This window comes from Vidua macroura, chromosome 5, assembly GCF_024509145.1.
Source record: "Vidua macroura isolate BioBank_ID:100142 chromosome 5, ASM2450914v1, whole genome shotgun sequence".
Taxonomy (NCBI): Eukaryota; Metazoa; Chordata; class Aves; order Passeriformes; family Viduidae; genus Vidua; species Vidua macroura.
In genome coordinates this window covers 39879433-39899984 of record NC_071575.1, presented here as the reverse complement: position 1 = coordinate 39899984, position 20552 = coordinate 39879433, and the positions used below count along the sequence as shown (strand labels likewise).

Here is a 20552-nt window from a genome sequence, read left to right as displayed (position 1 = left end):
AAACACTACCAGTACTGCCGATACGCAGCCATTCAGGTAGGCTGTGGGTTTGGTCTTCAGGCTAGGAGCCCTGAAAAACACATGCAGAATCTACTGCGGCCTGGAGCATAGCTGATATCCCATCATTACTCCTGAGAACTCCCACTTATTTATCTATTTATTTCCTAGGTCAAATCTCCCCCTTCATGCAGTTGGTATAAGAGCATCTTTTGTGAGCAAAGCCTCTCCTCCATTACTTTGTTGAAATGAATATAAAATAGGTTTTTCTTCCTCAGACCTGTAAGGTTTCACACATTGCCTGTTTTATTCAGAAGTTCCTATTCTATTTTAATTATACCCTCCCAAAGCAGAGTGTATGTTAGTGTCAGGGTCCTTTGCAAGTCCAATGGGAAAATATTTATTAAAGTGTTATCAGTACCTGTTCATTCTGGATGACAGAAATTTTAACTAGAGTTTTGGCCTTTATCAGAAAATATTTTTTGGATTAGATAACTCTCACCTTGTAAGGTTAAAAGCAAGAACACCTGGATTCGTTCATGATGTTTTTTTAATATTGTTGAATTCCTCTTCTTAGAAGAGGGAGGTTGAATTGTATTCCTTCCTACATAGGATGAAAAACTAGACAGTAGAATTCGTACCAGATGACCTCTTTCTTTATGATACCTCTTCAATACAGTGAAAATCAGCTTCTGGTAACTCTGCAGGAACTACTTTCTCCTGCAATGCTTTCATTATTAGTACTGCCTATTATTACTGTTGCTACTTATTCACAACATAGGACTGCTGTAGGTATCTGTTTCTTTGCCAAATCTTAACTGCACTGAAATCTGTGCTAATTAACTGCCTCTAGGTGATTGTTGCTCCTACTGTTCTTCCTTCAACCAACTGGGTCAGAGAGTTAGAAGGATTTTATCATACTTGAAATAAGTGAATATACTTGAAGTCTTATTTTCCAAAATAGCCAGTGCTTTTTCTTTAGAATATCTTCCCATTTACACACTTTAGGCTAAGAATTTCAAACTTGCATCATATATGTAGCATGGAAAATTACCTGAATTTACCTACAGTACAAAACCAATCACAAAACAAGGCACTTAGACTTGATCACTAGAAATAATTTGTCATTTTAATTTCTCAGATTTCTGATGCATGCCCATAAGAAAGAATTAGCCGCGATCTCATTAAGCATACTATCTTCCAAGCCTACAATGACAAAACCGAACTTTTCCTCCAAGGATTACTGTGATTACTGCCAGAAGTTTTACAATCAGATACAGAATGTATCTGATTGTAAAATACATCTAAAATACAGTGATCCTTATGACCACTATACTACCAGCAGCTTGAAAGCAAACATGAATTATATAGGACAACAACTTAGGGAGGTGGGAAGCAAGGTAGGGAAAAATGTATTAGCCACATATGTATAGGAGATCACAAACAAAACTTGTAAAACTTGAGATTATGGAACCAGGAGGTCTGGAGCTATTCTACTAATAGACAGGATAGACCTATAACTCACTGCAGAAATAGATCTGGACTGCAAGCCAGAGACAGTGACTTAAGCAAGGAAAGTGTGAGGTTTAACTAAGTATTGTTATCACAATAGATCTTGAATAAGTTCAGAACTGGACAGCAATTAACATTTTAATGAGGCCTGTACAGCCAGGCTGGGAGCCATCTGCTGACTGTGCCTGCCCATGTACTCATACACAATCCTGCTGAGTGCATGGGAGCGTGTGCGTGCCTGAGGCATGCTGCAGTTGTTTCAAGGACCATTATATAGCAATTCATGGACCACCAGTGATTCATGAACCACAGGCTGAATAACGCTAGACAAAACTACCTTTACAGTACCTTTTTAGCATTTTGCCTCTTGATTCTATGCAGCAGTTTGCCCATATATTACTGTTGTACTGGTGGGCAAAAGTGTCGTAAGTTATGCTGAGGTAACAAGCATTCACCTTATTCAGCTTGTCTTCACCCTTAGTATAGCACAACTTATTTATAATGCATGTCTAAAGAAGTAACTCAAGAAAGACCTGCAGAAACAATGATAAAAGATGGCAGAAAATGGGAAAAAAGAAGAGTGACAGAGAAAGAAAAAAGGAGAATAGGTGAGATTCAATAGGGGAAGCAGTTCAGAGATCCTCTGCTATTAGGGAGCTAGAAGAAGAAAACAAGGAAAAAGATCCAGAATGACAAATCACATGCACAGAATTTCAAGTGGAAAAAGCTTTCTAACGCCTCAAGTAAATCAACAGTTGAAACAGTTAAGCTTTGTAGGTATTCCTTGAAATTGCTCCTCTTGCTGGGTGTAAACTACAGCAATCAGTGCCTATCAACTTGCTAAAACAGACGGTACTGCCCAGTATTGCCGGGTTGCTTGTTCATGCTACAAACCAGGCCAGAGACAAAGCCAGATGCAGAGTAAAATCAAAAAACAGACAAGCTAGTACATTGATTTATTATTTATTTTCATGAATAATTACTCACAAAAAATCTTAAACTTTTAATACCATGGCTGCCACTGTACTCACACCCTGCTGGTCCAAAGCAATCAGTGAAGCAGGAATGCTGCTAGAGCAGCTCAGTTCTGCCCAGTGTTGAACATACACCTTCTCAGGAGCAATTAACCTCCAATTAAAGACAAGAGACAAAAGTGGCTTTGCAAGAGCCATGCTCACTTCTGCTCCACCACTCACAACACGTGCAGATGGACTGACAGCGTGAGGAAGTCAGTAGAAGGCATATCAAATCATCTATCCTACTTCCAGAAAGACAACCACAGGCAATACCAAGCAGGCAACCCCAACTATTCCAAGTTATATAGTCTTTGATACTTAGTCATCTTCCTAGAAGTTACCTCTTTCATCATCAGTATGGTACACTTTTCAGATATGATCAGATGACAATTTTCTTCATTACATTCTCTCTAAAGTGCCACTGAACTTAATGCTTCTGAAGTCAAACAGGAAAGTTGGCATCCCACCAGTCATATTAACTTTATTTTTTATCGATCCTTACAATGATAATTAAATTTTTTCCAATTACTGATCTGTCAAAATAAATGCTTCAAGGAAAAAAAAAGAAACAACATAACCTCAACATACAGAACATTTCATTAAAAATCCAGACACACATGAATTCTGGTAATTCCCATGTTGAGCTACTGGATACACGGCTTTAGGATATTCCAAATGCAGAGAGCCTAGCGACAGAGGGCTCCAGAGCTCCTGCTTTACATTTTGAAATTATCTGAGCTTTCAGGGCTTCCCTATTGCCAAACGCAGAGCTCAGAAACCCACAGTGCAAGTTGTAAGCGGAGCTGGAATCTATTCCAGCTAAACAGCAAGGAATCTGGAACCGAGAGCTCTCAATCAGAGGACCCAGGTTTTCCAAGCTCTCCTATACATAGGCAGAAATACATATCCTCTTCTCCTAAACAGTCAAGTTAACTGACTGATACATAAATTAAAATTATATCTATTCATATGTTTATATATCATGCAGAAGGCAAATTCAAACATTTAGCCCACACAATCAAAAAAATCTTACGTCAGCAAAGTATACATAAGCAGATATATTCAACTCAGTTAAAAAAAATATATATATGATCAACCTTATTAGTGGTTTAACTGACTTCAGAGAAATGTTAATGGATGAGTTCTGACTTTTCTTAATTCTGTGACTCCTGCTAGATTTTTTTCCATCAATTAATGTGGACCAGGAAGGATTAGGAATGTGTTTAAACTAAGAAGATAAGATCTTTGAAAAACGAAAGAAAACAGAAAAACATTGACACCCAACATGAGAGAGGGATAACTGACGAGATTAATAATTCTTGCATAATCAGCACAGACTTCTAATGATAATGAAGAGATGAGCAGTCTGTGAGCAATGTCAGGGTATCTGAGGAAAATGAGTAAAGGGTAACCCAATAGCAGAGGATCAATGGACAATCCAGTCATGAGCTCTCCTCAAAGCACAACACTGGCTCTAAAAGCAGGGAGAAGGATGGATTTTTGGATTTTCAAGGCTGTAGTACAGGAAATCTGTATCCAGTATCCGGATGTGGACCTTGGTGTCGGGCTCCAGTCTTCCAGATTCAGAAGAAGTGACCAATGACACAGGCATGAAGGAGAGACAAGCAATGTGCAGGCCAGCTGTAGCAGGCCTCTACCACAAAGAACACGGACAGCAGTGACAAAGGACAGGGACACAATGATCACGAAAAACAGTGTTCCTGTCTGAACATTATTTCCCCACCCCTTTTCTATCTGTTAAAACAAAAATCAGCCAAAACTGAAAAAAACAAATGTATTGCAAGAACTGAGGATTGTTAAAGGAAACAAACAATTAAACATTATGAAACCATACAAAAATACCAAAATACACTAACATGAAGACAGAAAGGCTAATAGAGGAAATGGAAAACAAAATTACTAGATAAACTAGGGGCTTAGGCAAGGTTATGGGGATTACTGGAAAACAATTTCTTGGTTTTCCTTTTAAGAAATAGCTCATTTTAGTATAACTTAATAAAATATTAAACAACATTTTGTTTATGTTCATTAAACACTTCACCATAAAAGAAATGAAAACATTTGTGGAATTACATGAGCCATAATTAAGACAGTTTCAAACAATTTCATCCCATTTTTTTTTGCTCATTCCTTAGTTTATATATCCTAATTTGACTTTTAATGAATAAAAATTAGAAATGCTTTTTCAAACAAATCATATTCTGAATCTCAAATTATGCTTACACTCTATACTGTATGCAAAGAAGGACAATAAGGAACCACTAGACCTTTAAGCTGCTTTCTAATAAAAGTGACATTTTGTTACTATTTCCTTGAATGGGTAAATAATAGTTCACATCTTTGAACACCACAGCACTGTCCCTACTTGCTGAATAAGATTTTGTGATTTTTACTTTTTTCTTTTTTAATAAAACATCTTATGAAGAAGTAGTAATCAATTTGGCATTATCATCACTACCAATTTAATAAGGTTTCCATAGCAATATATTCTACCTGTTTGCCTATAGGTGTTTATAAGTATTTTTCACTGCACCTGCCTTGAAGATCCAAATTCTTCCCATAACTGCCTTAATTCATTGCAACCTTGAAATATCACAAAAAGGATGAATTACATAAAACTGCATTCCAAACTCAGTTTCAGAAAGAAGCAGAACATGATGCTGATAGCTGAATGCAGAACCTAATGCAAAAACTGCTTACAGCTCTCTACTATACCAGATGATGTTCAGATCTTAGAAGAAGCGAAAGGGTGGTCGTGAGGAAAGAGAACAGTACCTGCTCAGTCAGACAGAAAACAAATGGCAAATGCTGTGTTACACAGTATGGGGGAAGCAGCTCAGGTATTTAAGTCCATCACCATCAAAAAGACAACTCTAGAAGCTCAGTAAAGAAGCAAAACCTAAAGGTGTATGAGACTAAAGCTGTCTCCAGCATAGCCCAAATTACTGGGACATCAGGAGGAAGAATGAAGATTAAGAGCTGTATCAGTCTCTTAGAGATGAACTTAGAATCATATAATCATTTAGGTTGGAAAAGACCCTTAAGATGATTAAGTCCATCCATAAACCTAGCACTGACAACTCTAACTTGGTACAATTCTTCTGTACATACTTAGGCACCTTGGTGTTCACATCTTAGTATTGGCAGAGCAGATTTTTCACAAGATCGAATGTAAATCCTTGGGTTTACATGTGAAGGAAAAAATTGCTTCCTCTCTTCTGTGCAACTGGACTCATAGATTATCAGCTCCCAAACTCTGCAATGACAGATCATAAACTTGCCCTTGGAAGATCAAACAAGCAAAAGTGCTTTTATTCTTTTATGCAGCACCTCATTTCAAGGGGAAAGATGACGTTTTCATTACGAAAATAGAGCCCCTCTCTCCCCTGATTAAACAGGTATGTTCAAATTATGTCCCCTTAAGACTTTTTCTCAAGGAAATCTTCAATAAACACACTGAGATGCACCAGCAGAATAGGAAACAAGCATATATAAATAAAAATCCATTAGGTTTAATGACTTACACACCAATTTTCTTTAACATAGCAATACTCAAATCTATTTAAAGACATATGAGTATCGTATGTTAACAGAGAATATATTTAATTTTTTAACTGACTGGAAAGCTACAGAGCACTAGAAGAGTTTTATGGCAATGTCATACTGCAGAATAATCTTGGGTTCATTCAGCTTTTTTATTATTATTCAGCTTACTTCATGGATGATCCACTTGACATTGGATCATGCTTTTAAGGGTGAGCATGTGGATTTACAATCTCTCCTACATACTGTATTCACACAAGTACATGTGGTTTGTTGTCTGGAAAAAAAAAAAAGGTGCCTCTTTTCTTCTATTTGTATTTTCTAACCAACTATTACAGAGAAATCTTTACAATTCCTTCATAAAGGAAAGACTAGAGACTAGTGTTTCACTGACTGAAAAACAAGACATGAGTGTTCCACCTGCAAAGCAATCTTTACCATGACCTTGCAACAACCACATATCTGCCCCATTTTTTTTAAATCACAAAATAATACCTACCTTGCTTTAAAGAAGGGAAGCTTAAGGTTTTAAACCACCGCTGAAGATGAAACAAACTAATGAACTCAAAGTCCTCTTTTCTGATTGACAAAGCAGAAGACATTTAGACTTGTCTAGAAGCATTTTTAAGTTTCTTTGGAAATTCTAATGTTTCTATTATTACTTAATTTCATTAACACCTCCTGGGTGTCAAAGCATTTTCAAAGTACTGACATCAGCAGTTCACAAAAACAGGAAGACTGGAATATAAAATCAAAGTAGAAAGGAATATCCAGAAGTATATGTATTTTAAACTACCTGGGAATTAAGGAACAAGGCACAAAAACAGCATGACTAGCTTTCAGCCTTTCAATGCCAATTCACAGCAACAGCCCCAGAGTGTTTAATCTCTCTCAACAGGTAATCCTATCATTCCATTCAATGCCATACTCCAGCTTTCAAAAAAAAACTAACCCAAATTTTCAGCTTTCCCAACTGGCAACAGCTCAGGTATCCTGCTTTCAACAAATTCAACCAAAAATTCTTACTGATTTCAACCAAGATGCCAGCCTATTTTGTACAGTGATAACTTATGTTTCAGTGCTATTACAGTCAAATATACAGTAGGGAAAAGTTCATGGGTTTTAGACTCCACATGACAGAAAAATTTGAAAAAAAATGTAAAAAACCCAACTCTCTCAATATTTCCACTTTGACAAAGACTGTTCCTTCTACTGTGATATAGAATTATTAGCCTCTTTGTGATAATAAATCAGGTAACTCTGAAAACACAGTGGGATCTCCAGCCTGTTTGGTAAATGGTATGTGCTTCTTCTGGTGATAAAACTGCCAACTCTGATTATACATGTTTTGCACATTACTTACATTCATGATGCAACACCTTTCAATGACTACAAAAGAAGTTTTTCCAGCAGAAAAAAGGAATGTCAAACACCCTGCAGTTAAACACATTTAACTTCTCTTCCAAAAAGGAATATGAGGAATAAACAGAGAATTACCACCAAATAAAAACATATTTTACATGTTCTCTGGGGAAAAAACACCCAATATTTTAATAAAAACACACGGGAAAAAATTACAGTATTTAAAATCCTTTATACTGGCTTTCTCTCCCCCTGCCCCCCACCCCAAAACAGGTATTAGCACGTATCATGAAAACGACCTTTAATTAAAGAAAATAAATCGTTTCTTTTTAGAAATACCCTTTGATTAACTTAAACATAGAAGTTATAGGCTTAAGTTTAAGCACACTGACTTCAGATGGATTATTCATTCTCCATATCTGCATCAAAAGGAGCATGGCCAGCAGCTCAAGGGAGGTGATTCTCCCCCTCTGCTCTCCTGAGATCCCACCTGGAGTACTGTGTACAGTTCTGGTGCCCTTGACATAGGAGAGGGAGCTGCTAGAGCAAGTCCAGAGGGCCACAAGGTTGGCAAGGGGACTAGAGCACCTCTCCTATGAAGCCAGGATGGGAGAGTTGGGACTGCTCAGCCTGGAGAAGGCTGTGTGGAGAGCCCAGAGCAGCCTTCCAGTATCTAGAAGGAAGGCAGAGAGGGATTCTCTCTCTCCATCAGGAACTGCAGTGACAGGACAAGTGGGAATGGCTTCAAACTGAAAGAGAGTATGATTCAATTAGGTATCAGGAACAAGTTCTTTGCTGAAAGGGTGGTGAGGCACTGGAGTAGGTTGCCCAGGGAAGTTGTGGCTGCCCTACCTCTGGCACTGTTAAAGACCAGGTTGCATGGGGCTCTGAGCAACCTGGTCTAGTAGGAGGTATCCCTTGTCATGGCACAGGGGTTCAAACAAGCTGACCTTTAAGGTATCTTCCAATCCAAATCATTCTATGATTTTATCTGTACACTTAAGCAGCAAAGGTTTCAGTGACCTTGACCCTTGACTTAGAGAACTTTTTCAGATTAGCACCAATGAACTGGGACCAGATGCATCATCCATTCATTCTGCTAGAGTCTAGCTGACACTAGTGTCATGTTCTGATCCAGAAAAACATGCATATTTTTAAATGCTTTGCTGGATTCCATGCAGGACAGTTTGCTGGCTTAAGTCTTTCATGTGCACCTTCTGCTGACAGACAGATCTTTTGGACATATTGTCAATTCATGACAAGTTTTTGTTTTTCTTTTAATCCTTAGTGTGCTATCGATTATTAACTGGAATCCACATGCCAATATGGTAATTTATGTGTTTGAACTTAAAAGACAGAGATTCATTACATTAGGCTAAAAACTGTTCTATTTAAAGGATACTGTCACAAACAATGACTTCAGAACAATCCCAGGAAAATACTCTTCAATATCATGAAAATGCTTACCTTTAACCTTGCAAACCCTCAAATGTATGTAACTACAATCCTCAGTATCTCAATTATGTAGGAAACACTCTATAATTGAGCATCAGCTTCCCAAAAAATTATAATGCATTCACATAACTGCATAAAATATTCTGTCAATTAGAACATTTGCAAGTTTCATATAAACAAACAATTTTCATTTTAATAACTGAAAGCAAAACCACACAAATTTAAAAAGACATTTTATATAATTTATATAATTTAATAATTTATATAATTATTTCAGGCAACTACCACTAAAGAAATAATAAGCAACACTTGAAACAAGTCAGTTAAAGGCTACTTTTCTACAAAGTAGCAGCCTAAACACCAGACAGTTGTTCATTTTCAATGAACATACCAATCAAGTTACATTTCATTTTTATGCTGACTTCTTTCTTTGTAGTTAAAGAGGAACTAAATATGCCTAGTTACAAAAAGGGGTCAGAAAAAAAAAATACCACCAACCCTGGTAAGATCAGAAAATAAAAGGAGTGAGGGAAAAGGATAAATGTCAAAACTAGCCGGATGTTTATTATAAGGTGGCAAAGAAAAAAATATTCAAGACTAGCTTTTCAAATGACAGGGGACTCCATAACTCACCTACACAGATGCTTCCTATATTTAAACCTGAGGAAGACATCATAAAATTCTTAAAAGTTGTGTTTTTTAAAATTACTTCAATCACTTCACGAAAAAGAAACATATGTATAGGAACATGGCTTAAGGCACTACTTACCTACTACCCATCTTTGATGAAAGCAGAAAATAGAATACAGACCCAGGAGCTGAATCTTCTTTTTTTTGGTTTGAAAAATATATCTTTACTGGCAGAGGGAAAGTTATCTGAAAATTAAAGCCCTTTTCATAATAAAGCATTCTGAAAAGCAAGAATCAGTTCACATTAAATATTTAAACAAAGAGCAGTGAATGTATCTAAACGGAATGAGGAACTACTACAATATAGCATTCTTGATCTTTTTGGTTTGTTTTTTAAACAAATACATAAATATAGGTACCAGTGCATGCCTAAATCTGTTGACATGTGAAAGAAATGCCTTAGGCAGATAGGAAATGTCAAAAACTTTAGGATTAGTGCACTCAAGACACAGGCAAAAAGAGAGACCATAGGAAAAGCCTGAGTTAGTGTATCATTTTTGTCAGTGACTGTAATAACAGGAAAGCTTGGGAATACTAAAGCCCTATAATATTCAAATCAAGATAATAAGAAACTTAAATCACAAGATGTGTTTTCTTAGCAAGATGAATACATAAAAAACATCAGCCATGTTTTAACATTTTGTGCTTGAGGCCCAAAGTTTTCACTACTACTAACATCCCTGAATTATTGACTCACAAAAGCTACAAGTATAAAGATACTGAATTATCTTTATGTATTGTCCATTTCATTCTTTCTCTCCTCCCTCCACAGAGCTGCCCACACCCCAGCTGAAACCATTTCTGCTTAACTTTTGATGTGAAAATCCTGCAGGTTTATCTGGCTCCTGAACATTTTGCCAACAGTCCTAGTAAGAGATGACGTTAGAAGCACTACAAATTGTAATTTCAAAACACATTTCTGTAAGAGAGGAGACATTTCTTTGGTTCTTCAAATCATGATGCACATAGAATATTTAACAACACCGTTAATTTAAAGCCCACATCTTGCATATATCATTTGGTTTGGGAAAGTTCAATATTAGACTAAAAAAATTAAAGTAAATTACAGGTATATTCCTCACAAATTTGGAAGCTTTATCTAATATATAAGGTGTTTTCGAAAAGGCTCAGGCTCAAAATTTCTCAGTGCATTCAATAACATTGTGGCATTTACAAATATGATCCATAAAATGTAAAAATACAGAAGAATAAAACTGGCAAATATACATTAAGGAGGCAATGTATTTTTGGCAACAGTCTTCTCTGACTTTTCCAAAGAGAACCTGGACTAAGAAACAGCTTCCACTAACAGGTACAAGGGCTCAGTAAATTTGCTGTCACAAGTGAATTTACCTTCAGAATCCAGCAGAATTGCATCCATTTACCAAGCAGTGAATTTTACTCCTCAGAGTATTTGCTCTGTGGCTACCACTCTACTTCCTGCCCAGGTGTTTCGTAAATCCATTCCTAACACAAAAACAACTAAATACTTCACTGAAAATGCCACTGAGATTAAACTTTTGTCAGAGTAGTAAAACAATATTGTTATTCCACAACTGCCTCCTCTCAAACTCAGGTCTCAACCCTGTTGTGAGAAGCATGGGTACAAGTTACCAATGCTTTAAAGAGATTTCAAGAAAGCATAGCAGGGAGCTTGATTCAACTGACTTCTTGGAACCATCCTGACTTTGCTCAGATGCCAGTAAAACTTCTTAGGTGAGAGGCAGCATCTGCCAGCACCAAGTTGTTACTCACCTTTAGGAAAGGGGAGCTGGTAATCAAGCTGAAAGACAAGCAGGGGAAGCTGTTCTTTGCAACAGAAATACATAGGACTTAGTATCTTGTCCACAGAGACAATAATCCAAATAAAAAAAGAATAAAATAAGTCAAATACTCCACAAGTCTGTTATTTCTATCCCAATAACAATTTCCTATAACCTTGTTTCTTCCTGCCTCTGCAGAACACATTTATCACAAAGATATTTTTGACTGCTGAATTTGGTGTCATGTCATCTGTTATTACAGCCCCCCAAAAGTGGCTGCTATTGTTCTTATTTTTTTGCCTACGAAAATTGTTCTGATGAATACTGTCCCGCTGTAGAAGCTGCTAAACTGACAAACAGGTGCTGGACTGCAGAACACCTGTCTCCGTGTCAGGCAATTGTAGAAAAGCTGGCATTACTTCTGTGTCGCTGATAACCACAGAAACAAAACAACGTCTGGTTCACTTACACACCAGTCACCGATATGTTCGTCTTCATTTTGTTGATTAAATGTAAATGTCTTGGTTTTATTTCGCACACTGCAGTGTGGGACAGAGAGACTGTGTCCCACATTCACCAACTGGAAAACTACTTCAGGAAGAAAGTGCTAACTACATAGAGTGGCTTAGTAAACAAAAATAGTTATTTTAAATTCTCCTACCTTCCTAGGAAAGACGGTTACTGAGAAGACACATTCTGACAATACTTTACAACATTCAAAACACCATTTCTTCATAAGGAAACATTTGTATTCAGTTATACAACATGAAATTACTAGCCCACAAAACAGTGGCATTAAAACTTCAGTCTCACCCCACTGGTAAAAAAAAAAACAAAATCTTTAAGTTTCACTGACAGTTACTTGTAACTGTCATCATTGCATCTCTATCTTTATATTTCAGGGAATAATTTCTCTTATTTTGAGAGAAGATTTAAACTTGCATGAGGAAACTGTGGAACTTCCTAAATATCTGTGGGATTCCAGTGTATACAGAAGATGGTAAAACTATTAAAATACTCTCTGCAGTTTTCCTTCACAGTAGCAGAATCTTCCCAGTGGTGATTTTTGCTAATAACAAGAAATTAAGGCACAAAAAAAGACAGAGATTGAGTCAGTCATGCCAGGCATTCTCAATTCCTGCAGCGATTTCCAAGGAGAAAAGACAACAAAATTCCTTGTGGAATACATATTGGTACCAAAACTGTCACCCCTTGCTTACCTGTCTTATCTACTTGTATGTTCTTGTTAAACTATTTCAACATTAAGCAAAGAACGCTGCTTCTAATCTGTGATGCAGAACCAGTGACACACACAACTTGCACTGATAATGACATTAAAAAAAAAAAAACCAGACATTAGACCATCAGTATCATTCAGAACCATAAAAAACCTGGCCACCTCATACCAGAGGACACACCAGAAGAGTTTATGAGTTTGTGTTCCCCAGCCACCCAGCACAGTCTGTGCCAGCAGAAAGAGGAAAAGGGAAAAAAAAAAATCAACCAAACAAACCAGTAGGGTGATACAGTAATCAAGATTACTTCTATCTGACATAAATGTTACTATTTTACCCTGAATTTTGCAGGGTCTCACACTCATCTTGCCCAAATGAAACGCTGAGCAGGTGATCATCTTGTCCCCATCCACACAGGATACTGACACATCTCATTAGTCTGTTTTTCCATACGTCAGGATGGATGGTACTCTTGACATTTCAGTGTGCATAAATGCAAAACACTTAGATAAAACATTCAAACATATCCGAATTTCACAGCCACAATCACCAGACCCTTACAGATACCTGCTGACTTGGTGCATCTTTTTTCAAAAGCATTAGCATAACTAAAGAGGACTAAAATACAAGCAGTGGGGAGAAGGTGCAGCATCAAGCCTTACCTCCTGCAACCACTTAGAGCAACATGGTCGTCACAGCTCTTCAGGGAGAACCTTGAGCTGTGGCAGCTTAGATAACCTTGAATAACAGAAAAACAATCCATAGTAGGGATATAATTATGCACCAAGATTCAAGAGAAGTTGTCTACATGTAAATTGCTGAAGGATCTAACACTCTAGCTTCTGTATTTCCTGTTATGTGTGTCTCTAATGTTTCAGTGTACAAGAAACTCTGATCAAAAACTTGTCGTTCAGAATTTATACCCTTTATAGCTCCCAGATACCCACAAAAAAGCAACTTGTGCCTGTCAGTGGCAAATATTGTTACTGCTTCAAATTCTACATGCTGCTGCTCTTTGAGGCAAGCTGGAGTGTTTGCTGCCATCACTCACTGCTGACAAATCTAACTGCATTTCTGACAAACATGAACAAAAACTGCTTTTGCCTCTGCAAAAAACAGAAACCATTTATTTGCACTTATCTCACACTTTCTTTCTACAAGATGGGGAAAAAACCTTGGTTATGACCCAGACACAGGAGACAATCATCTCTCAGCTGTCAGTGAAGACCATACTTTCATGAAGATACCACAAGATTTACCAAATTCTTTTAATACCATAGCTCGTAAAATGCTGTTAACTTGGCTATGCATATCACAAGAGATGTAGACAATTTTTGCCTGCTCTCAGTTCCTTTCGTGTTAAAAGGGCACTACGGAACAACTGTTGCCTCTTTTCCATCCTTAGAATCTTCCCCATCCCAGCTAGTTTTAAGAGAAAGAATGAAAAAACTGACACAGCGTGCCTGTGCCCTTTGCATGCTGCTGAAAACCAGCTCTAGAGTGTCAACTTATCCCACCTGGCAAATGATCTTCACCAACGTTCAGTGTAGCAAATGGAGAAAGACCAATGTCCAAGACACAGTTCAATCAAGACTGAGGTGAAAAGAGACAGAAGTCCCAACAAGAACAAAATATATACTGTTTGTAATCAGTATTTTGCTATTAATCTATCTCCTAGTATTAGGGTTTTGCAATCTGAGATTCAGTGGTTGTTTCAGATGCTTCTGGAGGAGGGGAATGAAGCTAGTCAAGTCAGCCTCTTGTGCCAGCAGCTGAAACTGATATTTCCTTCAATTTCTGTCCTTATCACTTCTTCACCTTAAATGTAAGCAACTACAGTGCACTTCACATACCACAACTGACCAAATGTCCCAACAGTTCATGTATTAGGTATCTGCACCCCACACTAAGCCTAGGCAATGCCTTCCCTGTGGTAAAAGATGATCTTCCACGCATCTATCTCCAAGCATTCATTCCCAACACCCAGTCCTGATTCTCAGGGCTGCCACTGTGAACACATCCTCTCCTCACAAAAGTTTTCTACCATCCAGGTTATACTTTAACTTTTCAGGAGGCACATGACACGCATGAGAAAACAGATAAAGACAGACAGAAAGTCTCTGTACAAGGTTTCTAATCCTAGGTCTGCAGCTCTCTTCAGTTTCCAAAAACCCATGTAAGCTCAAGAAGAATAAGATTCCTCTTGCCTTACTAGGTGAAAGATTGAAATACAAAGAACATTCACTCTCAGCCTTCAGTTGAAAATAATCTGATTTTTAACATGTACCTGGCAAGAGCATGAAGCATATCCACTGTGAAGTGGCCTCATTTGATCAGATGCAAATTGCTAACCCACAATAACATGATTAAATTCAGTAACATATCATTCCCTTATCTGAGAAACTGATTCTCTTCCGGCTTAAGATGAGCAGACAAGCTCACACAGCAGTAACCTCAGGGATAGATGCTTGTTGTCAGCACATCTTCCATGAGAACATGCTCCTTTTGTATTTGAGGCAGGATTCACAAAATACCCGTGTGGTTTTTTATCCTTGAGTCCTGCAGTTTAAAACATTTCCTAATGTTTCCTTTAAAATGTTTCCTTGAAGTTTACCCGATTTCCCTGTCAAGTGTGAACATGGATAGAGAAGCAGAAAATAAAAATCCAGTATTTCCTTCTTCCTTGACCTAACTGGTCTATTTAACAGAGGAAAAACAACGGTGGAATGAATACTACTTAAAAAATAAAATCAAGACCAAAGCATGACTTAGATGCTTTAATTTCTAAAATTAACATGCATGTACATTAAGGGACCCCAAGCAATCCTACAGCAAGCATACAAGATGTAGAAGTAGTATTTTCTGTACTCCTGGCAAACTTGATCAGCTATGAAGTTGAAACAGGAGTTCCATTAAACACCTTCATTTAACTTGATTGGAAGGAATACTGAACAAAATGAATTCCAGTAACATTTTTCTTCTTAAAGTAGCTACAGAGATGTCACCTCAGAAAGTGTTTTAGGTGGTTTACAACAAAATCTGCTTTATGTCTTAGGCAGAAAACTGGGGAGGAGAGAAGTGCACCCTGAATTTTAAAGGCACTGTCTTACACTAGCACATCTTCACACGTCATTTTTGAAATGCATCAGGTATACTATTAGGTATATATTTATATATAGGTATACTATATATATGTGTATACCTATATACTATTAGGTATACTATCAGGTATATTATTACAAATATTTTACTTAACACAGAGCACAATTTCTTTCCTCTAAAGGACAGGACTTCTTGTGATAATTGTGGCAGTAAAAGCCAGAAGCAGCACAGCCATTGCAGAGTACTGTTCAATTACAGAGTAGGCAGCAGAATACCAGGAGCTGCGCTGCAGTACACACAGAAAAGCAGCTCTCCACTTCATATCTTAAATATGGTTTTAGTCACTGAAAACCAGCACAATATGATTTTTTTTAAGTTGACATAAGTATCCCATATAATTTCCACAGTCAAGACATCTAAAAATACTTGTTGAAATACCACTGATTGCCATCCCTCAGAAGAGAATCTTCTCCACCACAAAGCACTCTCACAAATGTTAAACTCTATATGCAAATACACGCTCTGATGCTTGAAACATTATCCCAGGTTATCTTCCTTTACTCAGAGTATCAATTGTTGCCAAGGTGAGCCAACAGCATTGACCACGTCTCTGCTACTTCATTTCAGTAAGACTGGCCAATCTCCATTAGCAAAATTCTGATTTTATCGAGTTTTTGGATAACCTCCATTTCAGCGCATGACTTGTAGGAACAACGATCACAGGCTGCGCTAAGGACTTTCTGCAGTAGATGTTCAATACAGAAGGGGGTGTCTGAAGCAAGGAAGGTGCAAACAAGGATACCAATACATTAAAATAACTCCACTTGGAGCAAACTCAGTAGGTCTGCACAAGGTTATCACCGTTTGCCATATCCCAAGAGTTCCTCACATCAAAACAACGCAGTTCTTTGGAGACTTTGTAAGTTGATTCCTTGCACCAGAACAAGCTGTGGTATGCACTGCAGTGTGGCAGCACTGCCATCCAGTTCCTGACACCCTAGATGAGCTGAGCATCAAGGGAAATACAACATCCTTGAAGTGCTTCCCAAAGCAATGCTGCATTGGTCTGGAGCGAGAAAGAGTATTGGTACCCAGTGAACCTTCTATGCTGCAGTGCCTTGAGGACACAGCCCCCACATCCTCTCTAACAAATCCACCCACCCCTCAAGCCTCACATCCTAGTGCCCACAACTTTCTTCCTCCCACTGCTGAGGACCTAAGAGCCCGCTGAGCTCCCTACACATGCATGCAGAAGACGCAGAGCTCTCAAGAAAGCCTGTAACATTTGAGGTGAAAAAGAGTCTGGTACAAACCACTCATAGTTCACCACAGGGAAATCTTTGCCTTCCCAGTTTTCCCAGCACCTCCGGAGCTGACTTTTTCCAGTTGAAATCTGCTGCTACATCTAGACTTGAAATTAAGCTGCACAGTACCTGTTTATTATGACAGAGAAGGGGGGTATGGACTGTGGATATAATAAAGCCAGCAGGAGAGGCTTTCCTGAAGGGGAAAGTCAGCAGGAGGCACAAGGATAAACTGGCATTATTTACCTGCTCACTTCCTTTTTGAGATCTTGTTTGATTTGTGGTTGTAGGGTACTTTTCTGGTTTGGATGGGTTGTTTAATCCCTTTTCATTTTGTAGTTTGTTTTACAAGTGATCACCACCAAAAAACTTCAGCACCAAATTAACTTAGCAGGTCTGTGTTGTTATACAGGAAATTTACTACTAGTCAGTCCTACCAGCGTTCATAGGGTTGAATAAAGACTAGCTCCTCTCACAGGAACAAAACACTGATTAAAACAATCAGATTACAGGAACATAAAATCAAAGGAAATACACAAGCATTAAAATGTTTTTTATTCTTATATTCTGTATGAGTATTCTTATCCTATATACACAAGCATTTGGGATGGATAAATGGATATTTTATATCCTATATAAAGGCATACTTGTATATGCGACGTAAATACAGTTTATATTACTAAATATTTCACATCCAGTATTACTCCATATCTAAATCACAGAAAGCTATCAGCTACACTGTTAGTTTAAAATATCAGTATTTACATTCACAAAAGTCTTCTGATAGCACAACGTACATAAAACGTTCTGCAGACTAACTGAATGGAAATATTTTCTAGAAACAGAAGAGGGGGATGTTAGCATAACTGGCTCTGAACCAGAATTTAACTGTATTTGTAATTGCCTTTTACTCAATGCCATGCTAAACTCCTACATTAGTTAAAGATGCCCCTTCATTTCATTACTGCACTAGCCGTTTTTCTGTCTAGCTTGAAAGCTTTATTTCATCTATTCTTCATACTCAAGAACTATTAAATCCAATACTGATTAAATATTTTGACCATTTAATATTTTTCCAAGTCTAAATCACGAAAGTTCCAGTGACACTGGAATCCTGCTAAATTATTAGCTGAAACTTAAGCACTATACAATGCAACATACTTCAGAAGGCAAAAATTTACTTCAGGCAGAATAGAGATTTTTTTTTTTTTTACACAATTGAAATACAATAAAGAAAAGCATCAGTGGTAAGACTATTAACATATAAATCTATTCGGCTTCATAATGAAGATGAAAGAGGTTAAACAGAAATAGGAATAAACAAGAACTGTTAACAAATCAGTATTCTGACATTAAACCCATCAGAGCAAAACCACCACCATTGTTTACTCTGAATAAAGACAAGTCTGCATGTTACAGCTCATGACACAACCTTTATGCAGAATGAAATGAGAAAACCTTTCCAGTTTCTGACACAGCCAGATTAGACCCTTTCTAAAGTTCCCTCATCTGTAAATGCATCTGATATATTTTGACAACTGTCATCCATCCTATTTCTGTGATTCCTCTGCTACACAGATTTGTGACATACAGAAATATGACCACAGATTTTAGTAATGATGTATTTACTAAGAGTAAAGACTCAAAAGCTCACTTTTCACAGCTGAAACACCTTGTGCTCATTTCAGCAACTATTTTCATGACGTCATATATTTGTGATGAACTTCCCATTAGGGATAGGATTTACTAGTCAGAAGGGCAGCAGTTCTGCAAAAGACCTCCACCTCCAATGCAAGGGAACAAGACTTCTTCTACACAGCAAACAGAACCTCCTCCTTCTGAATACTCGGTGAATTGTTGTTCCTAGGAGGAGAGCCAGCTATTCAACACGGCAGCAACCAAACCCAAATGTCCTGCCTCAGGACTCCACATTCTGCCACGGAACTAACCTGTAAATCAAAGACATGTTTCGACGGGCATACCTGAGAGTAACTGGTGTCCCAGCCTTTTTGTCTTTGACTCACAGGCTGAAGACAGAGCAAGGGCCACGACACCCACCCATGACAGAAGCCCTCTCTGAGGAAGGGGCAAAGACACCTTTTTATTGTAACAAACAAATAGTTTATTCTTAAAACTGACCAGAAACCCTCTCACTTCTGACATCACCGACCCGAACGGCGGGGTTTGGGGACCGGAGGCCATCCCGGGACCGCTGCCGGGACCGGGGGCAGCTACTGCGGGCACTGCTCGCCGCCGAGGCGCGATCGCTGCCGGTTCACCGACGCCCACCGGGAGGGACGGAATAGGTCCAGCAGCTGCCCGGCGCAGAGCCACATGCAAAGAAGTTTCGCGAAGTCACTTCGAAACTACCTTCCCACCCCTCCGGCTCACGCCCCCCCCCCCCCCCCAACCCCCCCGGCTATAGAAGCCCGGCCCGGGGCAGCGCTGGCGGCAGCACCGCAGAGAAAAGTTAAGTTGCTGCGGAGGCGGCGGGGGCCGGCCCGGTGTGTCCCCCGGCCCAGTGCGGGTGCCGCCCCCCGCAGCCCCCGCTCCTGCCGCGGCGGCGGAGCAAGATGGAAGGCGCGGGGTCGGTCGCCCGTCCCACCGCGGGGCGGCTGCGGCCGTGCCCGGGCATGGGCTACGGAGGGGGCACCCGGCGGCGCCGCAGACCCCGGCCCGTCCCCCCCACTCCCGCCTGCCTTCCCTGGCGGCGGGCGGCTGGCGCCCCCGGGGCTCCACGCTCACCTCGCTCCGACTCGGCTTGCAGGCAGATGGGGATGTTCTTCTTCCAGCCCGGCATGGCTCCGCGCTCCCCGCTCAGCGCTGCTGCGGCGGCGACGGGGGACGGCTCATGGCAGGGCGAGGCGGCGGCGACCCGCGCTCAAGGGGAAGTCGGCGGCTCCGGCGGGCAGCGGCGGAGGGGCGGCGGCCGCGCGGTGGGAGGGAGAGAGAGGGCGGGGGAGGGGAGGCGGCGGAGCTCCGCCAGCCGGGGGACGGGAGGGAGGCAGGCGGGGAAGGAAGGCGCGGGCTCGCCCCGGTTCAGCCGGGGACCGGAGAGGGTGGGCGGGGGGATTGTGGGCGGCAGAGGAGGCGCGGAGCTGTGCCCGGACCCAGCCCGGCCCTGGCGCCGCCGGCAGGTGGCCCGAGCCGGCGGCCGCACAATGGAGAGCGCGGGGCGGCCCCGCTCGGGCACGGCGGGCCCAGGTGGGGCGGGCGGGGCGCGCCGCCTCTCGTCCGCCAGGTGCGGGCCGGGGCGCGGAGCTGCCCCGCGCCGCGGGGAGCGGCCGTGGCTCTCGCGTTCGCGGGGTGTGAAACTCCGCACCGGTGCAAGGGTCTGAGTTTCGGCCCCCGCGTGGCGACCGGCGCGGCCATCCCGCGGATCACTCGCCTCGCAGCACTGACAAAGGCTCGTCCCTTTCCCTCCGCAATTCCTGACTGGCCGGTTTCCCTGCACCCAGGTGTGCGAAAGCTGGGCTATAAGGAGTTAAAACAGAGGCAAGCTCCCACGAAGGGCAGGGACAGCCCCCGATCAAATAAACCCGAATTTGCACC

The 20552-nt window shown here is 40.3% G+C and overlaps 1 protein-coding gene across 1 annotated transcript in view; it reads right to left on the bottom strand.

Moving 5' to 3' along the window:
* Positions 1–19888, bottom strand: part of GRIP1 (glutamate receptor interacting protein 1) — a 308983-nt gene extending 289095 nt beyond the window's left edge. The window contains exon 1 of the mRNA XM_053978037.1: positions 19746–19888. Coding sequence (XP_053834012.1) covers positions 19746–19800 — 55 coding nt within the window. The 5' untranslated portion in view covers positions 19801–19888. The remainder of the gene's footprint in view (positions 1–19745) is intronic.
* Between the last annotated feature and the right edge of the window lie 664 nt (positions 19889–20552).